The 27,051-nt window shown below is 37.0% G+C and overlaps 1 protein-coding gene across 3 annotated transcripts in view; it reads right to left on the bottom strand.

Annotated features, from left to right (window-relative positions):
- Positions 1-27,051, bottom strand: part of epha3 (eph receptor A3) — a 99,009-nt gene that overhangs the window by 11,045 nt on the left and 60,913 nt on the right. For 2 of the 3 annotated variants that reach the window (XM_055031565.1, XM_055031568.1), the window contains exons 5-14: positions 26,593-26,952; positions 21,176-21,300; positions 14,637-14,799; positions 13,179-13,284; positions 12,682-12,746; positions 11,784-11,909; positions 9,706-9,891; positions 5,411-5,472; positions 2,707-2,916; positions 272-421 (exon numbers count right to left, since the gene is read on the bottom strand). In XM_055031565.1, the coding sequence (XP_054887540.1) occupies positions 272-421; positions 2,707-2,916; positions 5,411-5,472; positions 9,706-9,891; positions 11,784-11,909; positions 12,682-12,746; positions 13,179-13,284; positions 14,637-14,799; positions 21,176-21,300; positions 26,593-26,952 (1,553 nt within the window). The remainder of the gene's footprint in view (positions 1-271; positions 422-2,706; positions 2,917-5,410; positions 5,473-9,705; positions 9,892-11,783; positions 11,910-12,681; positions 12,747-13,178; positions 13,285-14,636; positions 14,800-21,175; positions 21,301-26,592; positions 26,953-27,051) is intronic. The other variant, XM_055031567.1, reaches the window with a different exon arrangement.

Here is a 27,051-nt window from a genome sequence, read left to right as displayed (position 1 = left end):
GTTGCTTTTTTGTTTCATATAAAACTCTCCAACTGTGGGAATGTAGGTCATTCAGTTTGTTTCACAAAACTAAACTCAATCTTTCAACAGGGGTAGCTGGTTTTGAATCATTTAGTTTTTGCAAAGGTTCTGAAAAGGATGCGAGAAAATCTGGATGAAGCTTGAGCGAAGCTGCCAACCCTTTTGGTGTCGTGGTTGCCCCACACCACACTAATAAGAGGTTTAGTTGTCTCCCCTTCTTAAAAAAGAATAGAAAATTGGCAACACTTACATCCTGATTGGACATCTCCCAGTATGGCCGTTCTCCATATGACATCACCTCCCAGAGAACGATGCCATAACTCCAAGCATCGCTGGCTGATGTAAACTTCCTGTAGGCAATTGCCTCTGGGGCTGTCCACCGGATGGGGATTTTTCCTCCCTGTGATCAGTAAGAGAAAGAATTATCATATCATATGATTTTGCTTTAATATTTTGTTTTGTGGATGAATCCTATAAACATAAGTCAGAAAATATGTAAGACAAAAAAAGAAAAAGTGTGTTGCAGACATTGCTGGCTCTTGGAGGCGTCATGGAATCAAATCTGGCGCTACAAAAAAGTGTTAGTCAAGTGTTGTTTTGCGTAATTTGTGACCTTCATGTGCATAGATAAATTACTTGATAGCAAGACAATTTTCCATCCTAGGCTGCAAACCTATGCCTTTCCTTTGCCTCCCTATTATCTCCCTAACACTACTGTGTCTGTTGTTTCAATGGCTGTGTTAGTTCATAAAGCTCCATCACTGCCTTCCTACACATTGTTGGACAAATTAAAAAGTTAGACAGCATGAGTTCTGTACTGCTACAGCATTTACTTAACTGCAACTAAAATATGGTGGAAATTGCCCAACAGCAACATTTCTTAACTTCATGCAAGAACGTACAGATGCTCTGTCTGCAGCGATGAGACAACTTATCAGTTGTCTTAGCATGCCAGATCCTTAAAACTAAAAGTGTAACTGACAAGATGACTGTCTGATTCATGCAGCAAACTATTATCTAAAAACTTAGAGGACTCACAGAGTATTGACATTTATTTCCAAGTATGGAAACATTTATGTGTTAATGTGTTATACCCACTCGCAATTTAAGCCTGAAGCACAGAAAAAAAAATACACGTACTTAAACATTTAGCAATACTTAACATCCAAAAAATCTACCTTTTATCCCTCACATATAGACCAATATGGCAAATGTTTTCCAATATACAACGATAAAAAGCAAATTAGAGATGTTTTGAGATTTCTAAAATTATTTCTTATTAATGCAAGTGTACTCAAACCAGTTTAAAGTAGAAGATGTTTGAATCTAAATTTATAATTAATCAAAGAGAAGCTAAACCAAAATAAGCCATCCGGTTTATAAAAACTTGAAGCAAAAATATTGACTAAGAGAATTAAATTATAACAAAAATATTTGAACAGATTTAGTCTTAATCAAGATTAATTCCCATCAACATTAAAGAAAGGAAGGGAAATATAAACCAAATTATATTCCAATGTTTCCTTTGTGCAACAAAATTTGTTTTTCTTCCTGAAAAGCAAGACAAATGAAGAAAATAGTGCTAAAGAAAGGATGTTGATATTGGCCAATCATAACAGAGACAAGCCAAGTCAGTTCGCCTTTGCTTTGGAATGCACAGTAATACAGACTGTTATCTAAAAAGATCTAACATATTATGCTGTCTACTGCTGAGGGAAACACTGGAAAATGCAAGACAGTGAGAACACAGACAAATGGTTGCACGAATAAACTTATAAATCTCATAAATATGACATCTTCCTAAACTTATGCTCTATTAAACTCTCAAGTGGTGGCAAAAAGACAAAACAAAAAAAGTCTAAACATGCATATACGAAAATCAAAAGTTTATTCAAGCACAGACAAGAAACAATATAAAACACTTCTAACAAGCCTTTGAGTCTCATGGATGATGGAGTCGTGAATCTGTGTTATTATTCCACTTTATTCATTTTCTGTGAGAAAGGCAAATGCCACACAGACTGTTTATTTGAAAAGCAATTCTCAACCAGCAAATTAAACCCTGTTTTAAAGAGTTGCATGCATAGTTTAGACCAGAAGACGCTATGCTGACCACTTATGCACATACACAAGAGAAAGAAAGACAGATGAACGTCTGGAACATGACACGGCTCCTGCTATGTTTCAGTTTTTGACAAGAGCATCTACTGAAGAAGTAAATCAAGAACAAAAAACACAAAAATGTTAATGAGGTAAAGACATTATTTTCATCACAAATCCTCTTTTATGTTGCTTTTTTGGAAAATTAGTACGTGTCTGCATGTAGAACTTGTAGATCTACAAATTTCCAGAGTAATCTCAAAACTGAACGAAGAAAAACAATATCTTCACGATGTTTCACACTTTTAAACAACATATTTTGAAAGAAATAAATCTGCTTTAAGAGAAGAAAATTCTGTTAAACCTTAGTGTGCAGTTTGATGACAAAACACTACATTATATCTGTCAATACTATGACGTGCAAACATAAAAACGTACGCTGTGTATCTTGCTATGATCTTGGCAAAGTTGTTTTTATTTTAACAGGCACCTAACAAAGAAGAATAATGAGCCGCAGGACCTTTCTCAGTGCAATAATTCATGTAGTTTATTGTGTTCTTGATTTGCCTTTGTGGCCCGTCTTACCCTGGTGGTGTACGCAGCCTCCGGGTCGTCCTCCAGTACTCTGGACAAGCCAAAGTCTGACACTTTGCACACCAGATTGCTGTTGACCAGAATGTTTCGGGCTGCCAGGTCTCGGTGAACATAGCCCATGTCTGACAAATATTTCATGCCCGAGGCGATACCACGCAGCATGCCGACCAGCTGGATTCCTGTAAACTGGGCATCATGTTTCTAAAAGAAAGAAAAACAGGAAAGGGAGAAAGAGTTATAGGAAATGAATGGACAAAACTGCAAATGCTGTACTTTTTGAATATAAATAAGAGAGGTGGAGTCTGACCTTTTCTCATTAGCATTTGCAAAATTTTCATTAACCTTTAAAAAACACCTCTGACATTCCTGTACTCAATTTTAAGCTTAACTGAATCCCAGGGCTATAAAAATGACTGGATGAAAGTTAAATTTAACAACTTGAAGAAGTATTCATACACCTTAAACATGTTTGGCACAATACAACCGCAACCATTATTTGGATTACAGACAAGGAACCAATGGACCTCCATTCTTGGCTTCCTGTAGCCAGTAAAAAGAAATGACTACAGTATCTTCTAGAACCAAATGTGTCCAACATTTCTTGTATGTCTCTGTTTTGTATCAGTGGTCATCTGCGGGTTTCCTCTTGCTCTGCTTCACCCTCTGCTTGTCAAACACCACAAGGAGAACTAAGAGTAAGATGAGTTTGTATGATGAGCGTGTTTTTCTTTGAAAACCAATCAGACCCACTTCTTCTCTTATTTCATCTGGACCCTTTATAGGCCAGGCCACCTGGTTTAGTCACTTCAAAGCTTTGGTGGATGCAGTATGCTGACATAAGCTGTGATGCATAACACAGAGAACATGAATGTGCGTGTATTTGTATGTGCGCCCCCGTTCTTGGTGATGAAGAACAGGCCTCCGGGAAAACATGAGGAAATAACAGTTATAGCCGCCATGGGTCTGTTTGGATACAGTACAGACATGGAAAAAATGTGTAAAACAGGCATTGGCACTCATGCTTTCAAGCCAGTAATGCAACTTGGCTGATGCACTTTAACTAATTTCAGTGAGTGGATCAATTCTTCAGCAAACAACTGAGCCATGAAAACAGTAAAATTCCAGCTGAACTGCAAAAGCAATGAGAATACAACTGAACAAATACTGATATTTTATGAGATTGATTAAAAAAAAAACATATTTCCAAAGTTTTTTTTCTTCTTTTTTTAAGGTGTGTTGACAATTTAAAGGCAAAGTATGTGAAATATGGACATGAACCTTATGACAAATTACACAATATTTATTTGGAATCAGATGTTTCAAATAGCACAAAGGAAAACAGAAGTAGTTTGCACTACAAAATAGAACTTGTGGCATATAATGTGTGAACCTCATCAGACAGAGTAGAGCTAAAAGTAAAAAAAACAAAAAAAACAAAAAAAAAACAAGATAGGAATTAAACTGAAGGGATTCTGAGTTCATAAATAGATTTAAACATATTTTGTACATTAAATTATTATGTAGGTGTACATTTTGTATTCCTTGTGCTTTGGTAATTAAAATAAATAAACATAAGTACTGAATTTCTAACTGGATACCTCCTACTCCTGATCCAGCAACAATTTCATAAAAAAGAAAAAAAAAAGACAGCAAAATCCAACCAAAGTATTCTCCAATGTCATATGACTCTCTTTTAATTTTTAGAAAGATTTCCCACATGTCTAATAATAGGTTTTTGTATGATAATGGCAACTATGACTGGACCGTATGGCGTCTGCAATCATTCCACTTGCATGAGTTTAGTTATGGATCGATTGTTTTTTCTTCTTACATAGCAAAGAAACGGATCAGAAAGTGCCCAGGAAGAAAAAATTATTGTTTTCAATAGAAAATAAGTTGTTTCAATTAAACATATTGAATACATAGATATATACTATTTCCCTTCCAAAAAAAAAGAAACATAAAAGAATTTGCCGGCTTGTCTGTTCTTTCTCAACAACTGTTCCATCCATCAACTTCGATTACAGCTGCTGCGTTGCCGTCATTCAAAAGAATGATGGTTTCATTTTTAGAATAGCACTGGAAGTTATTTAGAATGTTGTTAGAAACACAAACCATCGCTCAAACAATGGTCTTGTAGATCAGTAACAATGTTTTAAAATGCCATCTTAGATTACCAACATTACTCCATCACTTTGTCCCTTAACTTGTCCGGTTAGGTAAAATACAGACATGATGAGTCTAGTTTATTGTGCAAATTCATGAAAAACGTCATGTCCAGGCACTTTACAAAAGCTAAATAATTAACCTAAATATAATACTGGATTTAGCTACTCAAATTCAAATTAAGTTACATACATTCTAATTTGATTCTAAGACAAATTCAATTTATAAAATTTAGATGCCCAACGGATAGAATCAGGTCAATGACTTTACAGCACTACCACCTAATAAGCAAACATGTGGTGACAGTGGCAAGAAACAACTTCCTTTCAACAGGAAGAGACGTCTGACGGAGCCTGGCTCTGCTTGTCATCTGCCACACTCGATTGGGATTCTTAAAAGAACGCAGATGCGGACAACAAACTGTTGAACCTTTGCAACACAGATATTGCTTCTTCATTTTTAGTATTTTTATGATTCATCCTTCTAACATGCATAATAAGTGAATCCATGTGTTTGTGTAATTACTTACTCTTAGGAAGCTGTCGAGGGATCCGTTCTCCATGTACTCAGTGACAATCATCACGGGTTTACCTGGAAGTTGAAAAGTTCTGTTTATGGTTGTAGTGTCTACAAACACAGACTGCCACACTACCATGAAACTTACGGCAAGCATTTATTAGCAGAAATGAGAAAAGTCTAATTTATTCAACGGTGTGGTGAGTTAAACTAAAGTAAAACTAAAAGCCCCATTATAGGGACTGGACTGAAGAATATTTTTATTTTTTAATTCAAGTCTCGGTTATGTCTTGTCACAGGTTTCCTATAGGTCAGATGTCAAATAAACGTGTTTATTTCTTTGGATCATCTGATTGTAAAACCATGTTTCCTTGTTCCATCTGTATTTGATCAGTCATTGGCCAGGGAATGATTGGGAATTGCAGGGAATGTAAAAAAACAAATCTTCAGATTACCCAGATGTTGACTGAAGAGAGTCAGAGTAAGGACTTGTTTGTGTCCCAGATACGTTCTCTGCACGTCACTCTTGACTTAACTGTGGTTTGTGCTTCTTCTCCAGTTTGATTCTGATTTATGTGCCCTGCTTCCCCCTGTCCCTTTTTATTTCTGACCTACCTTTCCTTTGTTACCCCGTCCCTCGATCTCTTCTCTAACTCTCTTTTCTATATTGTTGAAAATATCTTTTTTTAAAGGACTTTTCTGTCAAAAAAAGCTGAACTAAAATAAGAATCTAAGAAAATCACTGTGATAACATTATTTAATCCAAATAAAGCAATTTTGAGTAAATTGATATTCTATTGGAAAATACTACCCATATTAAATTTAATGTAGTAAAATTGATCTATATCTACAAATGACTTCAAATTACTGTGGAATTTCTAAATTGTACTTTTATTTACTTCCCATAAAACCCTTTGAATTCAGACATTTGTGCATTTTTGTTTCTGTGACTATTTAATTAGGAAGCATGGATTTTGCCAGAAATTTCAAAACTTTCAACAATAACTATAGTAAAACATCTCATCATTCAACTAAAGCTGGTGTAAAACAACCTCCGCCCACACCCACTTCCTAAAAGGCTGTGATGGATTGTTCCCTTTACCAACAAATGACTTTTATAGTGGCCGACAGGAACACACACACACACACGCACACACGCATACTATCCTCCTGCTTGTCCTCCGCCCTCTTCCCTTCCCTCTTTCTCTCTATTCTCAACTTTGGCAGTAAAGATAAAGGCCCCAAGGCCCCTTTGTTCCGACAGCTAAAGTGCGAGAGTATGTGTGCAAATGCAGATGTGTGTGAAGCGGTTTGAAAGAGAAGAAAGCACATGTGAGCATGCGTGCGTGTGCGCGCGTGTGTGCGTCTGATCCTGCAAACATGCAGCCCCTGGATCAGCCAAAAGCAGCAGCAAGGTAAATGGGGTGTGAAAGTCTCAGGATTATTAAGAATTAACAGGAGCAGCTTAATAAATCACCCTCCAGCTGTGTGTGTTTGGGCGTTTAGGTGTGTGTCTGCGTAGGGAAGCATATCAAATGGACCCTCTAAAAAGTAGGCCCTGCACTTGTGCTGCTCTGACTTATGCACATGTGTTCAGAACATCTCTACAAATGTCATATGCACACACACGTGCACCCGATGTGTCTTCCAGTCTTAGTGCAACGACTGAAACTAGTTGTGACAAAATTCAATGCTGGTTCATTAACTGCAGAAAGAGAGGCATCATTCTCATCATACATTCGGCTTCAACTTAACATAAAAAGATCATCTAACATAAAAGTGTGTTTCAGTTAGTTAGAAATCATTGAAAAATCAATCTGTTTCAACAATTCAGTTAAAAAACGTGGTGGTTATGACCATTTCTTTTTCCCCAAATATAAAACTACACAATACCAATAAAAAGCATTTTTAACATAGTAATGTTGTGATATTGCCTACCCAGTCATAGATGAGACAGTTGACTTGATAGTTTTCCAGCAGACAGTGATGCCCACCAACAGCAGGGTAAGCCACAAAAAGTCGTGGTTTGAGAATCTGGCTGTTCACATGGTGCGCTATCTTAAAATGTTAATGGAAAGTTGAGTGGATTAAAAAAATGTCCCATCCATGATTCTAAAGCAAAGCGTATTCAAGATTTCGGGGGCAGTTCATGAGCCAGCAGTTTATCAAAATCCAGATGAGTAAAAGCCGACCACAGATGCTTCACAAGCTTTTCATCTTTATGTCACACCACATTGAAGAGAGTGCATTTCTGTATTTAAAAACACTTTTCATTGACCTGATATTACGTTTTTACCAAAATTAACAGAATTAAACACTTGACATATCACTCTGTGTGTAAGTAAACGGTTTGAGTGGTGCAGTTGACCCTGTCATCAAGAAGGTTTCAAATCAAGCTCATCGTTTTGCATGAAGTTTTATTTCAGTGTTATTCTTGCAAAAACACATGCAGACGGAGATAAGAGTGATAAGAGTCAAGTACGTGAAATCAGTCTTGGTCCCTTAGCCTTCAGCCAAGGCAACAAGATTTCTTTTAGTTAGTGAAAATCAGGGAAAGTAGAAATAAGAAATAAATGTGAGATAAACAAATCTGAGAAAGTAAAGTCAGAGAAATTTCTTCAGGTATTTTAAGAAAAACTGTAGAGGTTGAACTACTTAACTAGGCAATTGCCGCAGGGATAGTAAGAGGCCAGGTCTTTTTTTTAGCGGCAAAGTTCAGACTCATTATTTTCCTCTTTCTTCAGTCGTTCCCTTTTAAAGAGGTCTTGTGTGTGCTAATGATGGTCTTATAAAGAGGCCCAGAGGGGTGCAAGTCAGAGATATGGATTTATGGATTTAATGCTTGTGCCTGACACAGACTTTGATCAGAGCACATTGATCTGCAGAGATTTATACCACAGCAGCTCAGTAAAAGTCATTGCTTTTTACACAGAAGTGTCAGGCATTTGTGGAACCATTTGTCATAGACAATTGCAAATCCACAATTGGTCTAAAAAAATAACAGACCAAAAAAACAATAATCCTATCCTTGTAAGGAAAATATAGAAACCGTGTCATTTTCTGGTCAATGTGTTTTCTGTTTGCAAAATGTTTCTTTAAACAATAAACAAAAACATTTAATTGACCTGAATTCTGGGAAATCCTACATACTATACCTTATAAAAGTATTTGTTACCTGAAATATTTGTAAATTTTGTAACAATGCAACCACAAACTTTAAGTGTATTGCATTGGGATTTTTTGTGATGTATGAAAGTTGTGTATAGTAGTGAAGTGGACCATTCAGCCAACCTTCTGCTGCAGTTACAGCTGCAAGTGGAACTTCATATTCAGTATTGAAGGTTTTTCAGCTCATAATTTTTTTTGTTTTGTTTTTGTCATAATTTCTTTCCAATGTTGCGTCAGCTCTGACCAGCTTCTCCATATCATGATGCTGCCACCACCATGATTTGTGGTGGGATGATCTATTCAGGGAAATGTGCAGAGTAAACTTTCTTCCTAGCAACATTTTGCACGAGGCTAGAACTTTTGAATATAAATGGACCAATGGATCTTCTTCTACGGGTTTGCTCTGTTCCCTACTTGGCTTAAAAGCAAATGCACAGCCATATATTATTTTACATTTGGAACAATTCACTCTGAATTTTTATTTATATTTTTATATATATGTGTGTCTTTTGCATTCCTTGTTCATGTGTGTAATTTTAAACTATTATCACGTTCGAAAAAAAAAATATATATGCAATATATCAGGCTTATATTTTACATGTTTCCTTCAATGCTTTTTTTTATGTGCATCATGTGCACACTAGAAAATATTTATGGAAACACTATAATTTGAAATAATTTACTCAATTTCTCAAAAAAGTTTTTTAGGTCACTTGAGGTGGTTTTTGGCTTTTCTAAAAAAAAAAAAAAGAGTTAACGCACAAAAGGGAGATGGAAGACGTAGGAAAGTTTCCCCTTCAGAGCGCGGTCCAAACCAAAAGCTCGGGGGTGAGAATTCTCTCTGTTTTTCTGAGACATGAGATCCACACTAGTTTGCAACCTCTACTTCTTGTTTACTACAGCCATGTGTAACGTCAACATCTAAGAAAATTATCCTGTGTCTAGCCTGGTTTATTTGCAAACGGTAAAATGTCTTTGTTTTTTATCCCTTTTTGAAACTTGTCAAAAGTTTGCTTTAGATTTGTGTGCCAATATAGCCAAAGACTGACACTTTAGATATTCACTGAACAAAATTATTTTACTGAGAAAAGAAATATTTCTGTGTCTATAAATGTTTACATGGATTATGAAGGCACTTACTGCGTGTCACTACGCCCTCCAGCCTGATGATATTGGGGTGATCAAACTGTCCCATGATTGATGCTTCTGCAAGGAAGTCCCGCCTCTGCTTGTCTGTGTATCCTCCTTTAAGAGTCTTGATGGCCACACAGATCTCCTTCTTGCTGGGCAGTTTTAGGCGACCACTGCAAACTTCTCCAAACTCACCTACAGTTAAGATAACATATACACAACACAAATCACTTGTTTGAATGCATATCATTTTTGATTTCTATCGTCATATAACTTCTACCTATATTTTCAATAATATGTGTTTCAAACCTTTGGTTGTCTGGAGTTAAATCAACATTTTAAGAGCTTATGGAGCTTTATTTAATCTTGAGGAGATGGCTGTGTTTTGTCCATCCTAAGATAAACTGAGAAAGTCTGTGGAGAATGTGTATGTTTTTGTAAGGGAGTGCAAGCTTTTTAGGTAGTCCAGCCACTTCATAGACCCAAGTGACAGACTTCTGGCTAGACTATACAACAACTGTAGTCTGGTCATACTTCTTTGTGTTGTGTTTGAATGTGTGTTGAGCCTAAATGCATGCACACCCTAAAGAAGTTTAGGCGAGGTGATGTCAGAGCTCAGACGTGCAGATCTTTTTCTTAATCCAGTACACTTGTATCCAAAAGCAGCTCTGGATCAGAGAGTGTGGGTCAAACAGTGGACATGAAGCAACAGTCTGGAATGACTTAAACCAGAATAATTACAACCTGTCTAAATACCAAAAAGTGTTTCTGGTCTTTCCTGGTTTGCTTCATTCCCCTGGCCTTCAGCTATGCACAGAAAAAAAAGAAAAGAAAAAAAAACAGGCAGAGGCACTTTCTTCATGTGGTCACTCTCAGAAAGGGGATCCTGCTCTAATAAGGCTTAATTAGGAACACTCACTCCTTTCCTGTTTTAGGAGAACCATGGTGTTTAGATTTGATGCTGAGGTCTGAGCGATCTAAGAGGACTGGCAAACTGTGTTGTTCTTGCTTTATAACACAAGTTCACAAGTTGCCAACAAGATCAAAGTCGACTTAACAATCAGAGGGGCTGAGGCAGAGTCAAAGAAATATGCGGTTTGGTTTTGTGTCCTCATTAAAGTTTAAAATTTGGATAGTTGGCAGGATACAGTTAACAGACAACAATGTTTGCATTTGGTAAATGTAGGTGTAAATACCAAAATCAAACTCCACTTCCGTTTTTTTTTTTAAACATCAAAGGAAAGATCTGACAGTTACATCACATATTTATTGGAGACTATAAGGTTCTTGTTTTTGGAATCACCCCTCTAAATAAAAGCAGCGTCTCGTCAGCCACTATTTTCCCAGGTCATCCCATCAGTTTTGCAGTGTGAAAGTCTGATGGGACTGAACTTGTGTGCTAGAGGCTGAATATATAGATTCTGACTGAACTCGACATGAATCATAATTGATCACTGTCCAGTCTTCACTACTGCTCAAGTTATCAGCTTTACCATATGGGAAGTGACGGGTGGAAAAATAACAAGACAGGGATTTTATTTTATTTCTACAAAAAGGCCCGTGGTATTTGCTTACGGGTAGCCTCACATTACTTTCTGTTCTCCTGTACTATAAGTAACAAGTAGAAAGATAGATGGAAGTAAAACCAAAACATAATATTTTTCTTATTGTTGTATGTAGCACAGATATAACTCATCCAGACATTGCTTTGAAAATGTTGATACATGTAGAATTTAATTTATTCCTCATAAAGTACTCTTGTGCCGTGTAGATTAATTATAAAGAAGTAAGAAAACAAATGGCATTAATGGTGATGTAATATTGAGAACTTTTTCTGCATTATTAATCTTAATTAAATTGCTTCAACAGGTCATTCTGAAATCAGGGTCATGAGAAAATTTCTAAATTACTCATTGATGCAATTAAAAATATTGGTGAGTACAAAGGGGGTATATTTTTACAAGTCTAATTAGAACCTAGGAGATGATTATATTCATTCTTCAAGTCCGGTATTACTAAAAACCTGTCCAAAACAACCCACATCTTGCATGTGTGACTAATGCAACAGTGTGTTTCCTCAGCCCTACCTGCTCCCACGACTTTATCAATAGCAATGCAGGAGGCGTCAAGTTCCTTGGCAAACTCATGAACAGCCTGGCTCGGATCCTCGTACGTGTGGGGATCCACATAAGTCCTGATTCCTGGCAGGCGCACTGCAGAAAAAATAAGGAGAGGGGATCAGGGATCAGTAAAATATAAAAAAGTAACCTAGGGAGAGGTTTTAACTTTAGAAAAGGGTCACCGTATATAAAGCTCTGGAAAAAATTAAGAAACCACTGCACTGGACCCCATTGGTTATTTCACCACATATTCACTTCTGAACTCTTCCTAAGTTAACACATTTGTATTGCTGTTTCTAAATGAATATATGTGAAATTTATGTTTAGTAACTGACCCAAACAAATTATTCACAATGTCGCAGAGTCTGATTGGTGCCTGGGAAGTTAGGGGCTGATGCTTGGATGAACGTTAAAGGTACAATAATGTCAAATAAACATAGTTGCTTTAAAACGCTTTGAGAAAAGCAAGAAGCAAAATGTAACCCCCCCCCCCCAAAAAAAAAAAAACTTTTAATAAAGTTAATTTTAGTTATTATCAAATGGTATTTAATAGAACTTTATTAAAAGCTAAAATCATTAACTGTAAGCTAATTCTTGTGAAGAAAGAGAAAACTGTAACAGATTCTTGAACTTGTGGTTTCTCTGGACACAAAAACTTTTCCATTTTGTAAATTAACACATTTTTATAATAACATAAACACATCCTTTTTTGTTAACATTTAAAATAGTTAACATGGAATGAAGTTGAGCTCAGCAATAACTGGGCTTAAGCCAGCATTGTCCAAGACGTAATTCTGCAGCTACATTTTCAAGTTCATGAAACGACAGGAAATGACATGAAAAAGACAGTGCACAGCATACTTACAGTGGCCATTGCCAAAGTGAAGTCTTTTCTCATCAGGATGTTTGGATTTGCTGCGGCAACAAAACCTGCCAATTCAGAGAGAAAAATCCAAACTAGAGCCACAATTTCCAGTAAGACTTCACCCAATGGCTCAGCCTGGAGGCTGGTGAGAGCTTTGTGTGTGTGAGAAATCAGCTCTTATAAGCCTAGTGAGGATAAGTAAGTCTTGTAATGTGCCATGGATTTACAGTGTGGTCTGTCTGAAGACTCCTGTCAGCCAACTTGAGCCACACGTCTGCTTGCAACCACCACACACACAAAGACACACAATATATGGACAGCTCAAGCGCAGATGTTTTGAATATAAATTTGTATTGTGTGATGCATGAGGTAAATAAATTGTTTTAAAAAGACTTATTCAATTAGTAATCATTTCCAACTGAAAGCAGAGAGTAAACAAACGGATGTGATTGAAGGAGACTACAATTTAAAATCCAGATGACTGATTGGGGACAGACCTTCCAATCAGGACATAGAGCAGCACGGTGAGCAGAATGATGGCCACCGCACAGGAAATGGCAATTAAGACAACCTGGCTGTTCTCACTGGAGATTGAGAAGGCTGCTGAAAGAGAATCAAGCATGTGTTCAGGAACATCAAAAGACATATATCATCTGAAAAAAGATAACATAAACAGTGTATTGTGGTAGAGTTTTTTTTTATATTTTGTTGCACCACAACCATAAACATTGATGTATTCTTATTAGACTAACACCACCTAACAGTTACGCGGTGAAAGAAAATTATATTTGGATTTAACTTATTTACAAATGAAAAATTCAAAAGTATTACTATCCATTTTTATCTAGTTTCCATGAATCATTATTTGTGTAATTACCTTGAATACAGTGGTTCAAGCATCACACATCTAGAATCTGAAATTGTTGCCTATTCTATGCAAAGCAACTCAATCTGCCCTATCTTTTGTAATTATTCTTTTTAAAATTTGGGTGGAAATCTTACCACAGATTTTAAGTGATGCCTACTGATATCAAATGAGCCACACACACATCAGTGTGACTTGACCTAAACCTCATTCCAGTTCCAGAAGTACGTTCAGTATTATTTTCTTCTTGGAAGGTGAGCCTCCACTAAAGTTTTAAGTGTTTTTCAGCTTCTAGCAAGTTTGTCTTGTTTTTTTCGGAAACTGTCCTACATTCAGTTCTGCCTGTATTCTCTGACTTACAGATGCCTGATGCTGCAGCACCGTGGTTGACTGTAGAGACTGAGTGTTCAAGGCGATCTCTCGTTTTAGTTTTTCACCTCATATTCTATTTTGGGTTGAAACCAAGGCGCACAACCTGTTTATAGCTATTCCTTCAACATGTTTGCTCTGTCTCCTGCATGGTTTGTGTCACAGTGCAAGCAGAGCTTTCTGGGGCTCTCCTGCAACAATGTAATCCTGTTGTCTTTCTTCCATAAAAGGCAGATTTATGGAGCACACACCCAATAATTTTCTGTTTTACTTGTCCTGCCATTTCTTGGTATTTTCTAGATTTTTAATTACACAGTGGATTGGTATTGTTTTATAACCTAACCCTGCTTAAAAGTTTTCCACAACTTAATAAACTTCATGTTTGGCCTGTACTCTCCAATGTCCAATATATATAAAAAAAGGTGATTGAATTACAATTTACTTTCAAATACACAGTTGGTTTCATTGGATCTTAGGTGTATTGGAGTAAATGAGGGTATATAAATGTGTCTGTCAAACTTTTTAGACTTCTATTTGTACAAAAATAAATAAATAAAAAACAGCTAAACCATTAGCTTCCACCTCAAAATTACAGACTATTTTATTTGTTCTGTAACTTAAAATTATGTGTTGTTGTGGCAACAGAAATGGAAGAAAAACTATTCTTGCACAGCACAACAGATTTTCAGTTGGAAAAAAATCCTCTGCATGCTGAGCTTACAGTCAGGGCTGGTTTCAAACTGGAAGCTGGGGCTGCTGGCTCCATATCCAGCAGCAGTGCGGGCTCTGATCTGGAGCAGGTAGGCTGTGTTGGGCTTCAGACCATTCAGGGTCACATTACAACCCCGAGCTCTAAGAATGGTATAGCTGGTCTCCTGTTCTTCCTGGAAGACAGTAGAAAATGGTTGAAAATTCTGTATATATAGTAATAATGTTCTATACTCTCTTTATGTTGGTGCCATAATGGAATATAGTTCACTTAGTACACAATGTTTAGTACTGGACACACCATATGCATACCCAGTTTTGAATACATGCACACATATACCGGAAAAGGGAGGGTAGAGGATTTGACAGCTTCCTTCTAAGGTTGATGAATTATCCTTTTTATATTTTATGACTTCTTTCCTACTGATCTCTAGTGATAGGACAACAGGTAGATTTACACACCAGGTCTGCATTCGATTCATTGTTTCCAGATGTGAAATGGAAGAAAGGACGGTGGAAAAAAGAGAACAGAGCAAAGGTTGGATGAGGAAGAGAGGATATACAACATATCCATGTGTATATTTCACTGAGTTTTCGTAAGGACAAGACGAGACTCAATTTAGATGTTAGAAAAAGAAAATGACTTTAGACTGAAACTATTTACTACAACAACGAAAAACCAAAAGCTCAGAATGCCCCAAAGGTTCAAATTCTTTAACTTTCTTTATGTCTAAGATTATGTTGTCAGTGCATGGCCAACACAAAATTGCAAACACACTATTGTTGACCCAGTTCTAAGCAATGAAACATGGTTTTACAGATAAAAAACAGCACAAGCCTGACTTTAACCCTAATAAAAATCTGTTGCAGATGACTTCATCATCAATCCCAAAACTGAGTTATGTTTGGAAATGTTGACAAACTCGTAAAAGTCAGTCGAGACCAGAACATGTCAAAGACTCTTTTTATTGACCCAATTTAATGCCAGATGTTTATTTGAACAGGCAGTCATCATAGGGTCTTCGAGACATACAGAGATGAACACACAAGCCTGTGTAGTCAGTGTCCAGAGGAAGCTTCACGCTTCTTCATGGGGAAGAGCTTTAATGGTACGCAAAGCTTTTCAAACATGTACGTGTCTGAGGAGGAAACTGATACACCAGACCTGAGCTGAAACGACTTTTCATCACGACTATAAATCTTAGGCAGCCTGTCACAGGGCAGGCGATTGAGACAACATGTGATCCCCTGAAAATAAAACACAGGTGTGATGAAACAACAAGAGAGGGCGGGAGACTATTTGCATCACACAATATAGCCGTTTCACTAAAACCCTGTTTGGTTTTAACAAGGCCCCTGTGTTCAGCTTTGCCTTGATAGTCCAAACAAAGCTGCAGCTAATTACAGCTCTTATGTGTGCACATGCAGTCATGGATGCACAACAGAAGTCTTGTAAATATCTGTTATAACAGACATTCCTTATGTTTAAGGAGTCTTAAGACTACATAAACAGCTTCAACTCGATTGGTTTTTAATCTATCCCTCAGCTTTTTACATTAGAATAATAAAAAGTGCAGAAGCAGTCAGAAAATTCCACCCCCACAAATTATGTTTTCACAAAGTGCCCTTGTGAATGCCTGAGTAGCTGCAGAGCGCCCCTTTTCGCCAGTGGAACCGACTGACAGATCATATAGATCATACAGGTCTACTGAAGATGAAACATCTCTTTTCTTCTGGGAAGCTTTCTGGTTGGAAATTCCCAAGAATATCACCAAAGCTGTGAGGATCTTGCTACGTATGGGATAGGAAATGACCAACACGAGGGCTCTAACACGTAGGACATTTGAGCTGGTAGTTCCATAACTGTGTGACATATAAGTGAGGTATGTAGGGTTGGAAGTTATTTTAGAAATTAAAACATGTCACAGACTGATGCTTGGCCGGAAGGATACCGCTTTTAAGTTTGATGCCAGAAATTCCTGATTAAACGTCTGCAGACCAGAAATGCAAATGCGTTACAAAGATAATCTTTAAAAAAAATCCCTATGAAATGTTTCATTTATGTCCTTTGCTGTGCCAGGTGTTCCATTAACAATCAATCACTTTAATGAGCATTTTGTAAATTTTTCTCATGAACTGTTGCTGCTTCATTAACTTTTCCAAAATTTATCAAATTAGAACCACAATTTTTAATGCAATGTACTGGAATTTAGAAGTCATTAACATTGCAACATGGTGAAATGGAAAGGCAATGATAAAAGGCTTACAAATTCAAATTCAAATGAAGATGTGAAAATTATGGTATCTGTATTAGTTCTGCTTTGTGTTGGTTTATCATATGAAATGTGTGGTTATAATGTAAAAATATTTCAGATTACACTACTTATTATCTATGCATATTATCTTATGTTTATTTTTTTCTAAAGATCATATACACACAGGTAAAACTAGATATTTGAGACATTTAAAGTTTTTCACAATATAACATGAATTTAGACAAAACCTTTAATGTTCTAGGACATGCTATGATAATCAAATTTATTGCTAAATGCTGAGTTAATCCAAAGAGATACAGAGCAATCATCATTGCAATATTCTTATCACAAAGGACAGCTGACAGTGCAATAAGCACTGGCAAAAACAGTATAGTGCCAGAGTTATGAGTTTGCATTTTACATGCTGATGAAATATTTAGCCAGGTGGAGAGCCTGGCAGAAGCAGGTACTCTTACCAGACACACATGACATTGCTCAAAAATGCTAAATGTCAAAGAGTGATGGAAGCACTGAATAAATAGAGAGGAAATCGGCACATATTACACCTGATAACATCACAATATCTACCAATACTATCATATCACAAAATTATCTAATATCCTTCTACCTTAAGTAAATCATGTAGAGAAGCCCAGATGATGATGTTCTGATAGGTTGGTTGAAAACATGTGATTTAAATGGGGGCATGTATCTGGATAAACTTTGACCTTCAAATCTTCATCATGAGATATCATGATACAATAAAAAGAAATCACACAAAATAATATGTTTCATTCTTGTGCACAATTTCCTGATTGATACAGGTGCCATATTCATATGTTTATCAATTCTACATTGTAGCGCTCAGAAAGGAGATGGATTCTTTGTATTGGTGGATAAGCGTAGATCAACCTTAGAAAATCAATAAAAAGCTAAGTGCAGATGCTGACTGATACTGGAAAGAGAGTGTCATTATCTACAATGAAATATGTCCTGAACTGACATGGAATAAAAGGCCATTTATATTGGAAGAAGCCATTACTCCAGGAGCAACCTGGAAAGCCAGCTCACATTTTGCACATGTTGTGAGAGACAAATACCTTAACTTATGGAGAAAGGTCCTGTGGTCTGATGAAAGTGAAAGTGAAGAGTCATAATAACCATAATCACATTTAGAGGAAACAAGGGGGATGCTTTAAAGTCTGATAACACCAATAGATCTGTAAAGTCTGATGGGGAAAGCATCATATCATTTGAGAGTTTTGCTGCAGGAGGAATGGGACTCTTGACCTTCCCAAAATACCTGGAGACACTTGAAAAGAACATAATGAGGAAATGTTAAAGCAGCATCTCAAGACAGCCAGGAAGTTGCAATTAGCACGCAAGCACATATCCTGATTGTACATTGATACTGATCACAATGTAAAAGTGGTGCAAGAACAACAAAGGCAACGTTTTAGAGAGGCAGTCAAAAAGTCCTGATCTCAATCTCAAATAATGTTTGAAAGTAACTTTAGATGGTATGAGAGAAAATGATAACATTTACACAACTTTACATGAATTCAAAATAAAACAGTACCAACTGCAACAAGAAAAGGCAAAACTGCAAGTCAGCAATCAGAGGAAGCTTGATGAAGAATACAGAGCATGTTTGACTCAATCGCACAGTTTAAAAGGCAATTCTAGAAGAAAATCAATGTACTCTTCTAAATTTGAAGATTGTTAGAGTCAAAAAACAGATTTTTCTCATTAAGTTTAACCTCATTTAATATTAAATATAAGGAAAAGAAAGATTTTGCCTTATATTAGATGTAAACATAGGATTTTTATCTCTGCATTTCTATAAACTTCAACGCTAAATTGAAGTATAATTTTCACAAAGAAAACTTTGTGTTCAGATTTATGGACCATGGGTCCTAATAGCTGGTATGCTCAGTCAAAATCTGCATGCTACACAAAAGGGCCTCTCTCTTTCAGCGATCTAGGAGGAGTCTTGTCTAGTGGGTTGAGTTCTGGTTTTTGGAAGGGAGAGCTTTTTGACAAGGGATTAAAATCCTTGGGTTGAATATTTATTTTTCTTGAAGGTCTTCAAATACTTGGACTCGGTGCAAAAGCGTCAAGATTCTTCATTCCGTTTATCGTCTGAACTCCATAACAGTTCTGCTTTTAATTATCAAGCGTTTGCCATGGCAGCGCGTATGATAGAATTTCAGCAATCCCAGTTTACAATTAGACATGCAAAGAGATTTGACCCTTTGTTATTAACTTTTTCTTGTTTTAACATCTAAGAAAAACATATCAAAGAAGAGAACAGAGTTCAGGAACCAAAGAGCTTCTGTCAGGTTACTAATCAAGACATAAAGGGCCACCATTGGCATTCAAGCAATATGATCCGAGTTACACTGATGCTCACACATACACATGCATTAATACACAGAGAATAGGCCAGACTGATTAAACTTGCATCCACGGCTAATTACGCCATCAAATGTCAACCTAGCACAGCATCGGCGCTGAAAGCCAGTGTAATTCGTTCTGCACTAATTTCCCTCACAGAGAAATGAGGGGCCCCACAGATGCATTTACTGTCTGCCATAAAACTTGTCTCCATTAAGGAGCTAACTGCAGAGGAGAACAGCATGAGAGATTAAGGAAAAGACGGAAATGAAGGATGAAAAATAAAAATGTGTTCAATGTAAGAGGAATTTGTATAAGACATAAAAAAATTAAAGGAGGACACAAAACAACTATGCCATTTATGGTAAGAAATTGGTTGTTTTAAAGTTTGAATTAAAATGCAGGATCTCTCTTTGAGCTGAAAGCCATTAGGCTGGATAGTGAGACTGCCGAAGTGCGGCAAATATATTTCCAAGCTCAAATGCTGATACAAGACCGAGAAAAGTATGAGTACAGATTCAGCTCAATATTTAAAATGTTATTTAAAAAACAGAAAAAGCACATTCCTTGACATGTGTTTAATGAATTTAGTTAAACTTTGTGGGATGGAAAATGCTGAGCATTAAATCTTTTTCAGACATTAATAATAAAAATCACTATTTAAAAAAAAATAAAACACTGACACAATTTCCCTAAGGACAGAGCTTAAAATACTGCCATTAAATAAAGCTAGTACTGTTCAAGAAACACTTCCTGCTCTAATTGTGCTGAATCTGCAGTGTTGTCTGCTTCACTTTCATCCACTTCCTCAGTGAGTCACTCTTCTTGTCAAGAAGATTACATTCGGGAAGCTCTCTGTCGTTTTAATTATATTATGTCATTGCATCCTGTTAAAGACTGTTGTGTACCAATGGATGGACAAAGACATAGTCGCCTTTTGATCAGTATCTCATCTCTGTAAGCTGGAATCAAGTGGTGGTCTTTGAAGTGGTTGATATTCACTCTGAGGACAGAACACCCAAACCCCCCCCCAAAAAAAACAAAAAAACACATAACATTTGTATCTCAATTTTTTGCATCGATTGTTTGTATTGATATTTGCCATGATACTGACTCAAAGTCAAGGCAAACCACATGCTCGAACATATGACAAATGTAATTTGATTAGATGTAACAAATTAACTCCATTTCTTATAGTTGGAGCTTCATTCTCTTTTTCCATTGATGTTATGAGTATTTACTGTGTGCATATAGTCATGCGATGTGTCTAGTGTGTGACAAAGTCTCATGGTGCTTCATGGCTTTGTTATTGTGTTTGAAAACTCTTGATTTCTAAGCACACTATTTCATTTTGCAGCTAATTGGTCGTCATCATTTCATGGGAAATGCCATAAAGGAGTGTTTTCATACCTGAGGTGTTCTTTTAAACAAACTATAGTTAGTTTCACTCTTTGGTGCAGATCATTTATATAAACGTGACCACAGCAATAACACTAGGGTATGGAGAAAAACAACCACACCAAGATCGTTTGGATGAGGTGATTTCAGTTCGGTTCCAAAGTTTAGAGAAGTTCGTTTGTGGTGTGAATGGAATCTGACCTCAGTCAAACAGAGCTTTCAGGTGTACACTAAAAACTTGAGTCAATGCAGTAGAATAAACAAACTCATAAACAACAGTGGAGTGTCTTTTTCTTAAAGCATACTAGTATGTGCTATATGCATTTAATTGCTTCCATCAGCTCTGAGTAGGAAAAATCATTCAACATATTTTTGACAATGAAAAATGTCAAAAATATTTTCCACTTTGCTTCTGGGAGGGAAAAAAGAGGGTCTATAGATCACCCTTCCTTCTTCGAAGACACATGGACTAAAGGTTTACGTTATTATGACCTCCACCAACCTTTTCGTAGTATTTAATCTCATAGTCCAGGATGATGCCGTTGGGTCTGTCTGGTTCCTGCCAGGACAATGAAACACTGTTTCGAGATGTCTTCTCCTTTCGGATCACTGTTACTGGAGAGGGAGCTGGGCCAGCGACATGGACAGACACAAGGTGTAGGAGGGAGAGAGAAGGTTCTGTTAATGTAAGGTTCAATGGAAGTTCAGGTCCTGAATACTGGAAACTGTCTGTAGCCCCTATTAGCCTAATTCAGTTTGCTGAATTGTAAGGGTGAAACATGGACAGAATCAAGACAGATTGATTAGATAGATAGATAGATAGATAGATAGATAGATAGATAGATAGATAGATAGATAGATAGATAGATAGATAGATAGATAGATAGATAGATAGATAGATAGATAGATAGATAGTATAATTAAAGTTATTATACTTTGAAAAACAAAGAACATAACCCACAGCTCTGCCTACAGTTTTTTATACTCTTACCAGTACCCTGTTTTATATTAACATTCTTTCAATTGAGGGAGTTATTAGAATATAGAGTATGATAAAATGAACAAGGCTTTAAAGACTCAAATATACTTCCAAACATTTCAGGAAAAAAACAAAAAAAAAAACAAATAAATAATACGCCCAAAACGGTAAAGATCCAGCAACTAGTTAACTAAATAAGTTGCACATTGTTTTTTAAAGTATAGTAAAAAAATATTCATCGTCTCATTGACCAAACTTTTACTGCAGTTTCTTTTCTTTCAACACATTTTTGGAGGGCCCGAGATTTTTTTCTGTGGAAACATTGGGAACCTTTTACTTCCTTGTCTCCCTCCACTGTCCTCGTCTCTTTTGGTTTGTTGAGCTCTTCTCCTTGCCAATTTTCCTTGCCAATCCTTCACCCATGCATCACCTTGCCTCAGGGAGTTCACATGGTCCCAATCTAGAGATTCTAACACATCTCTCCCTTTATCAAGCATTGCTTTCCTCCCTCATTCTGCTACTCTTTTTCTATCTCCCCGTCTTTTTCTTTCTTTCTCCCTCTCCCTCTGTCTTCTCACTCCCTCTCTTATTTCCCTTTTTACTGCTCTCTAATTGCCAGGCAGCTTCGGGCCCAACTCAGCATCTGAGGCATGGACTTTTAATTTTATTAGACCACAGGAAAAAACATGTTTGTCTTTGAAATGTTCAAGCCTCTCTTGATTATGATTATATGGCCACAGAATGCGTCTGAGTGTGCATATGTATGCTTGTGTGTATTTCTGTGGGAAGTTATTTTTTCTCCTGTAATGAATCCAGATGGGTAGAATCTGTTTCTATACCCCCATGCGCCTCCTTCCCTCCTCCTCACCCTTTGGCTCCGACAGCGGGGTGAGGCTGTGCTTTTTATTGGCTCTGTGGTTTATGGTGGTAATGATTTACTGAGTCTGGGTCGCTTGGAGGCAGCTTCAAGTTCCTCTCCTCCTTTTTTTTTTTCCACACCCCTCTTCTATCTCTCTTTTAATGTCTATCGCCAAGCACTTAAATTCCTGTCACTCTCTTTTTCTGTGTAAGGCAAAACTGTAAAAGTGACAAAGCATGGATATAACGGCTTTCAAAACTGGCAATTCATGTAATTCACGTGAGGAAATAACATACAACAATCAGGGGCAGTGGGTAATGATTGTTGATTGTGCGTACTTTTAAAAATTTTGTTACCATTTTTAACTTTTGCATATTTTCTCATAATGATACTGTAAAAAAGTAGGCAGTGCAGGGTATGTACCTCATACATGTGAAATTAAATAAAATTGTTTTGCAAATAAACACCTGAAAAGTGGGATGGTCATCTTTGTTTGACCTTTGTTTACTGTGGTAATCCTATGATCATACTGTGCTAGTGTTCATGTATGCAATTTATATCTCAGTATTAAAACTTGCTGTTATTTAAAAGCCTCAGAGGAAAAAAACAAGATAAACAGCTGTTTTTGAACATGCAAGACAGGTCAGTGTTCGTTATGCAATGATATCCCAAACGTTCAACTGTACAATCAATCATCTGAAGAAAGAAGTAGAGTACATCTGCAAACCTATCAAGACATGGCCATCTACCTAAACTGACTTGCTGGGTGAGGAGAGCATCAATCAGAAAAGAGCTCGGAAGGCCTATAGTAACTCTAGAGGGACTTCTGAAAACCACAGCTCAGAGGAAATCTCTGAGGATCTTCACTCCGTAAATGTGATCTACGAGGGTGAGTGGCAACCAGAAAGACAATGTTGAGGGAAAGCTTTAGGAAGTGCACAACATGTAAGAAAGGTGATTTGGCAACATGAGATCAGATTCAAAGTTTTTGTATATGATGCAACAAGCTATGTGTCAAGAAAGGCTAATGCTAAACATTGCTCCAAACAATACACTGAAACATGCTAGTGGAAGTGTCATGTTGTTGGAATGTTATTCAACTCAATGAACATGAAAGCTTGTCATGTTTTTTTGGAGTGATGAATGGAGAGAAATACATGGCAATACTGGAATACCTGATAGAGACTGGAAAAGACATGAAACTGAGGAGATGATCGCAAAGTGAGAAAACTTTGAAGGAATTTGACTTGTGAAGGTATTTTTAGTCTTTAAAGTAATCAATACAAAAGCTGTGACACAAACAGCCATGTTACGTCAATACAGTAGTTAAAATTAGTTTTCAACATGTATCAGTCCAAATATGATGCTCCCATGCTTTTTTGTAACAACCCTGCGTGGCCAAGTTCAACTGCAGTTACGTCTCACCAACTGTATTCATGTGTGGATCACAGTTACTGTGTTGTTAGCATACTTATGACTGCAAGTGGAGGGCAATGGAGGAGAGAGGAGGAGAGCTATCTGACAGCACCTTGACAGGCCAGCCAGGACACACAGCTCCTTCCCAGGGAAACACTTAATCCAGCTTTTAACAGCTTTGGCATCTATAGTTGTGTGTGTGTGCGTGTGCACGCATGCATGTGTATTTGAGAAAAACCAACAGACGGATGGGGCTGGTGCCCTGACATACCTAATCCTTGTAAACTCTCAGGGTTGATGGAAGGTGTGCAGCTGCAGTCTGAGATATTTGTTAGAGAGCAAGAGGTCTGTGTGCGTCTGTTTTGAACCGTGGGCACAATGTTGAGGTGCGTGCTTTGTGTTTTTATGTATGTGCTGCCATGTAATTTAACTCTGTGTTTGCTAAGTACTGATAAAGGAGCTGATCGCTCAAACATTGGGTTGGTGTTTAAAATTCCTAACACATGCAGGCCCCTTAGTAGTGATAAGCCTTCTCTAAATCTAATATATATGCACAATGAGGAGAATACCCTGACTAACAACACGGATTATGAAGCTTGCTAAAGAAGGTTTTAAAGCTTTACTAAATTACCTCGTCATTCTCTGTTGAAGTACTTTTTTATACTTGATTTTTAAACCCAGCTGACCTTTATCCTTGTACCAATAAACTGTTTGTCATTTCTTTGAACTCATCTGCACTAACACAACTACACACTCAAAATATATATATTTTTTTCTATGACTCAAAAGAACAGCTAATTGATAACATGTTCTAAATCCACTTGCAGCAAAAAAACAATGAATATAAACTTTTCCTCAATGTCAGCTACCAGGAATAGGGTTTGTTATTGTTTTTATACGAAAATGAGGGGATGGACAGCAGAAGTTTGCTTTTATATTTTGTTATCAGGTAATTTAAAAATAAACAATTGCAAGCATGTCCTAAATTGCAGTGAAGATCTCCAAGAGCCTTCAGTGTATCCATCTTTAAGAGGACCCAAATATAAAAACAGAAAAATAAATTTAAGTTTCAAGTTCCAATTAATCAATGTAATAGTGTCAAACCAAATTGATTCTGAGTTTTAAAGCCATTTTGAACAAGGAAAAAAATGCCAGTCATGAACTCATGAGATGATGATAAAGCAGAATATTCTGCATTCTGTTCTCAATACTTTCAGTCTCAAAATAAATCACAGCAGAAATTCTAATAAATGTTCTGATCAATTCATGGGTGTTTTTATTATCTGCAATCAATCTGGTCTACAGATGGTTCACACACATTAAAAAAGAAACTAAAGATTGAAACAAAAGCAAGACAAAAATAGTATTAAGCTTCAATGTAACTTTACTCTGTACATACAGCTTTATAGCAAAGATCTTGCCTTTTTCCAATGATTTTTATTATGATGAGTTTGATGTCTGTGCATACTCGATCACCTGCCGATTGTTTCACAAAGAATTCCTTTGTGTGAGAAATGTCTTTAACATGTCTCAAAAATAAAATATCAGTGCAAAGGGACAGTTAGAAAGAAAAATCACTTCGAACAAGGGAGGAACTTCACCAAGAAGGACCAGAGGCGTGGGAGAAGAAACTATCAAGCTCCTGGCTGCACATTTAAAGACTGTCTGTACAGAAAGAGGGAAGAGGAAGTAAAAAGGAAATACAACGTAGCGAACTAGAGCTAGATCTTTATGCATTCCTTGCTCGAGTCAAGGATTTCTGAGGTTTGGCACTAGATTTATTTCATCCGTGGAATTTCACAACAATGGTTCTCTTTGCCTCCTTGTTCTTCAAAGAATGTGGATAGAGAAAGATGTTTGTATGAAAAGATTGATGGGAGATTTAGGAGGTCATCCTCATGGTATTAGAGAAAAGACAGTTCTTTAGAAAAGAAGGAGGTTATATGATGCTAGTCGTTAAACAAGAGAAATGCAGTTGGGGAATAGGCTTGTAAATGTCCGGATCTGATGGCTTGAGTACATATGTTTGGAGCGTATCAAATTTAGGTTGTTATTATATGATAAGAATCACAGGATATACGGTGAAATGTTCTTCTGTTCGTATATAATGTCCTGCAGCTGTTAAACATTCCTTTGTTTTTTTCAAGAATCTTGTTTTGTTTTACCTTAGAGGATTAAGAGCAAATCCACAAAAAATGTGCCAGATATCACTTCTAGATTTCCTTATGAAGCAATCAGCTGAGCATGAAATCCTAATCTATAAAGCATCTTCTGATGCTTACGTCCAGCGGCATAATTCATTATGTCCCAAAGTTCAGATCATCTCAATTTGTTTATTTGAACATGACAATGAGTTCACTGTATTCCTCTTGCTTCCATAGTCTGAAATATTTCACTTCACTAGATGAATTTGCAATGTGGTGGAAGAAAACATCTTGTAGCTGTCAAATATCTAGCAACTGCTTGATGCTTTCATGTCAACATGGACCAAATTAAACACATTGTTAATTATATGCCACAAAGAATTAAGACGTTTCTTTTTTAAAACTGATGCAGCTCTAATGGCAAAGGGAATCCAATGAGGTACTAGCAAAGCGTCCTTAATACAATGACTAGTGAGTGGTTTAAAGAAATTAGTCAGTCTAATTTTTTAAATCATTCCTACCTGCTTGATTGGTGGTAATGGTAACAGCAGCATATTGTCTCATTTTGGGTGCCAGTGATGATACGCCATTCTGTGCTTCAATCTCAAAGGTGTAATTGGTATGAGCCAACAGGTCACCCACTGTCACGGTGGTGTTGTGAAGACCAGTCGCTCTTGGCAGAAAGCGGACGTTGCTTCGACAAGGCTCACAATTCAGAGTACCGCTGGTGCTCCCATTGGCAGCAGCACCCCGGCAGCGTTTGCACAGGACATTAAAAGTGATATCCCTACGTCCTCCTGTGTCCTCCGGCCAGCTCCAGTCCAGGATAACTGAGGTCTCGTTGATGGAGGAGATCACATTCCGGGGAGCAGAAGGAGGTCCTGATGGGAGGATAAAGGAAGAGGTTGTGGCAAGGTGGAGATGTCAATTCGATTTACAGAAGGGAAGAGAGTTTGGGGTAAAAAAAAAATGTATTACAA

Source organism: Poeciliopsis prolifica, unplaced genomic scaffold (genome assembly GCF_027474105.1).
Source record: "Poeciliopsis prolifica strain line A6 unplaced genomic scaffold, Auburn_PproV2 SCAFFOLD007, whole genome shotgun sequence".
Lineage (NCBI taxonomy): Eukaryota > Metazoa > Chordata > Actinopteri > Cyprinodontiformes > Poeciliidae > Poeciliopsis > Poeciliopsis prolifica.
The sequence above is the reverse complement of the archived record's forward strand: the minus strand, read 5'-3'. Positions and strand labels throughout refer to the sequence as shown.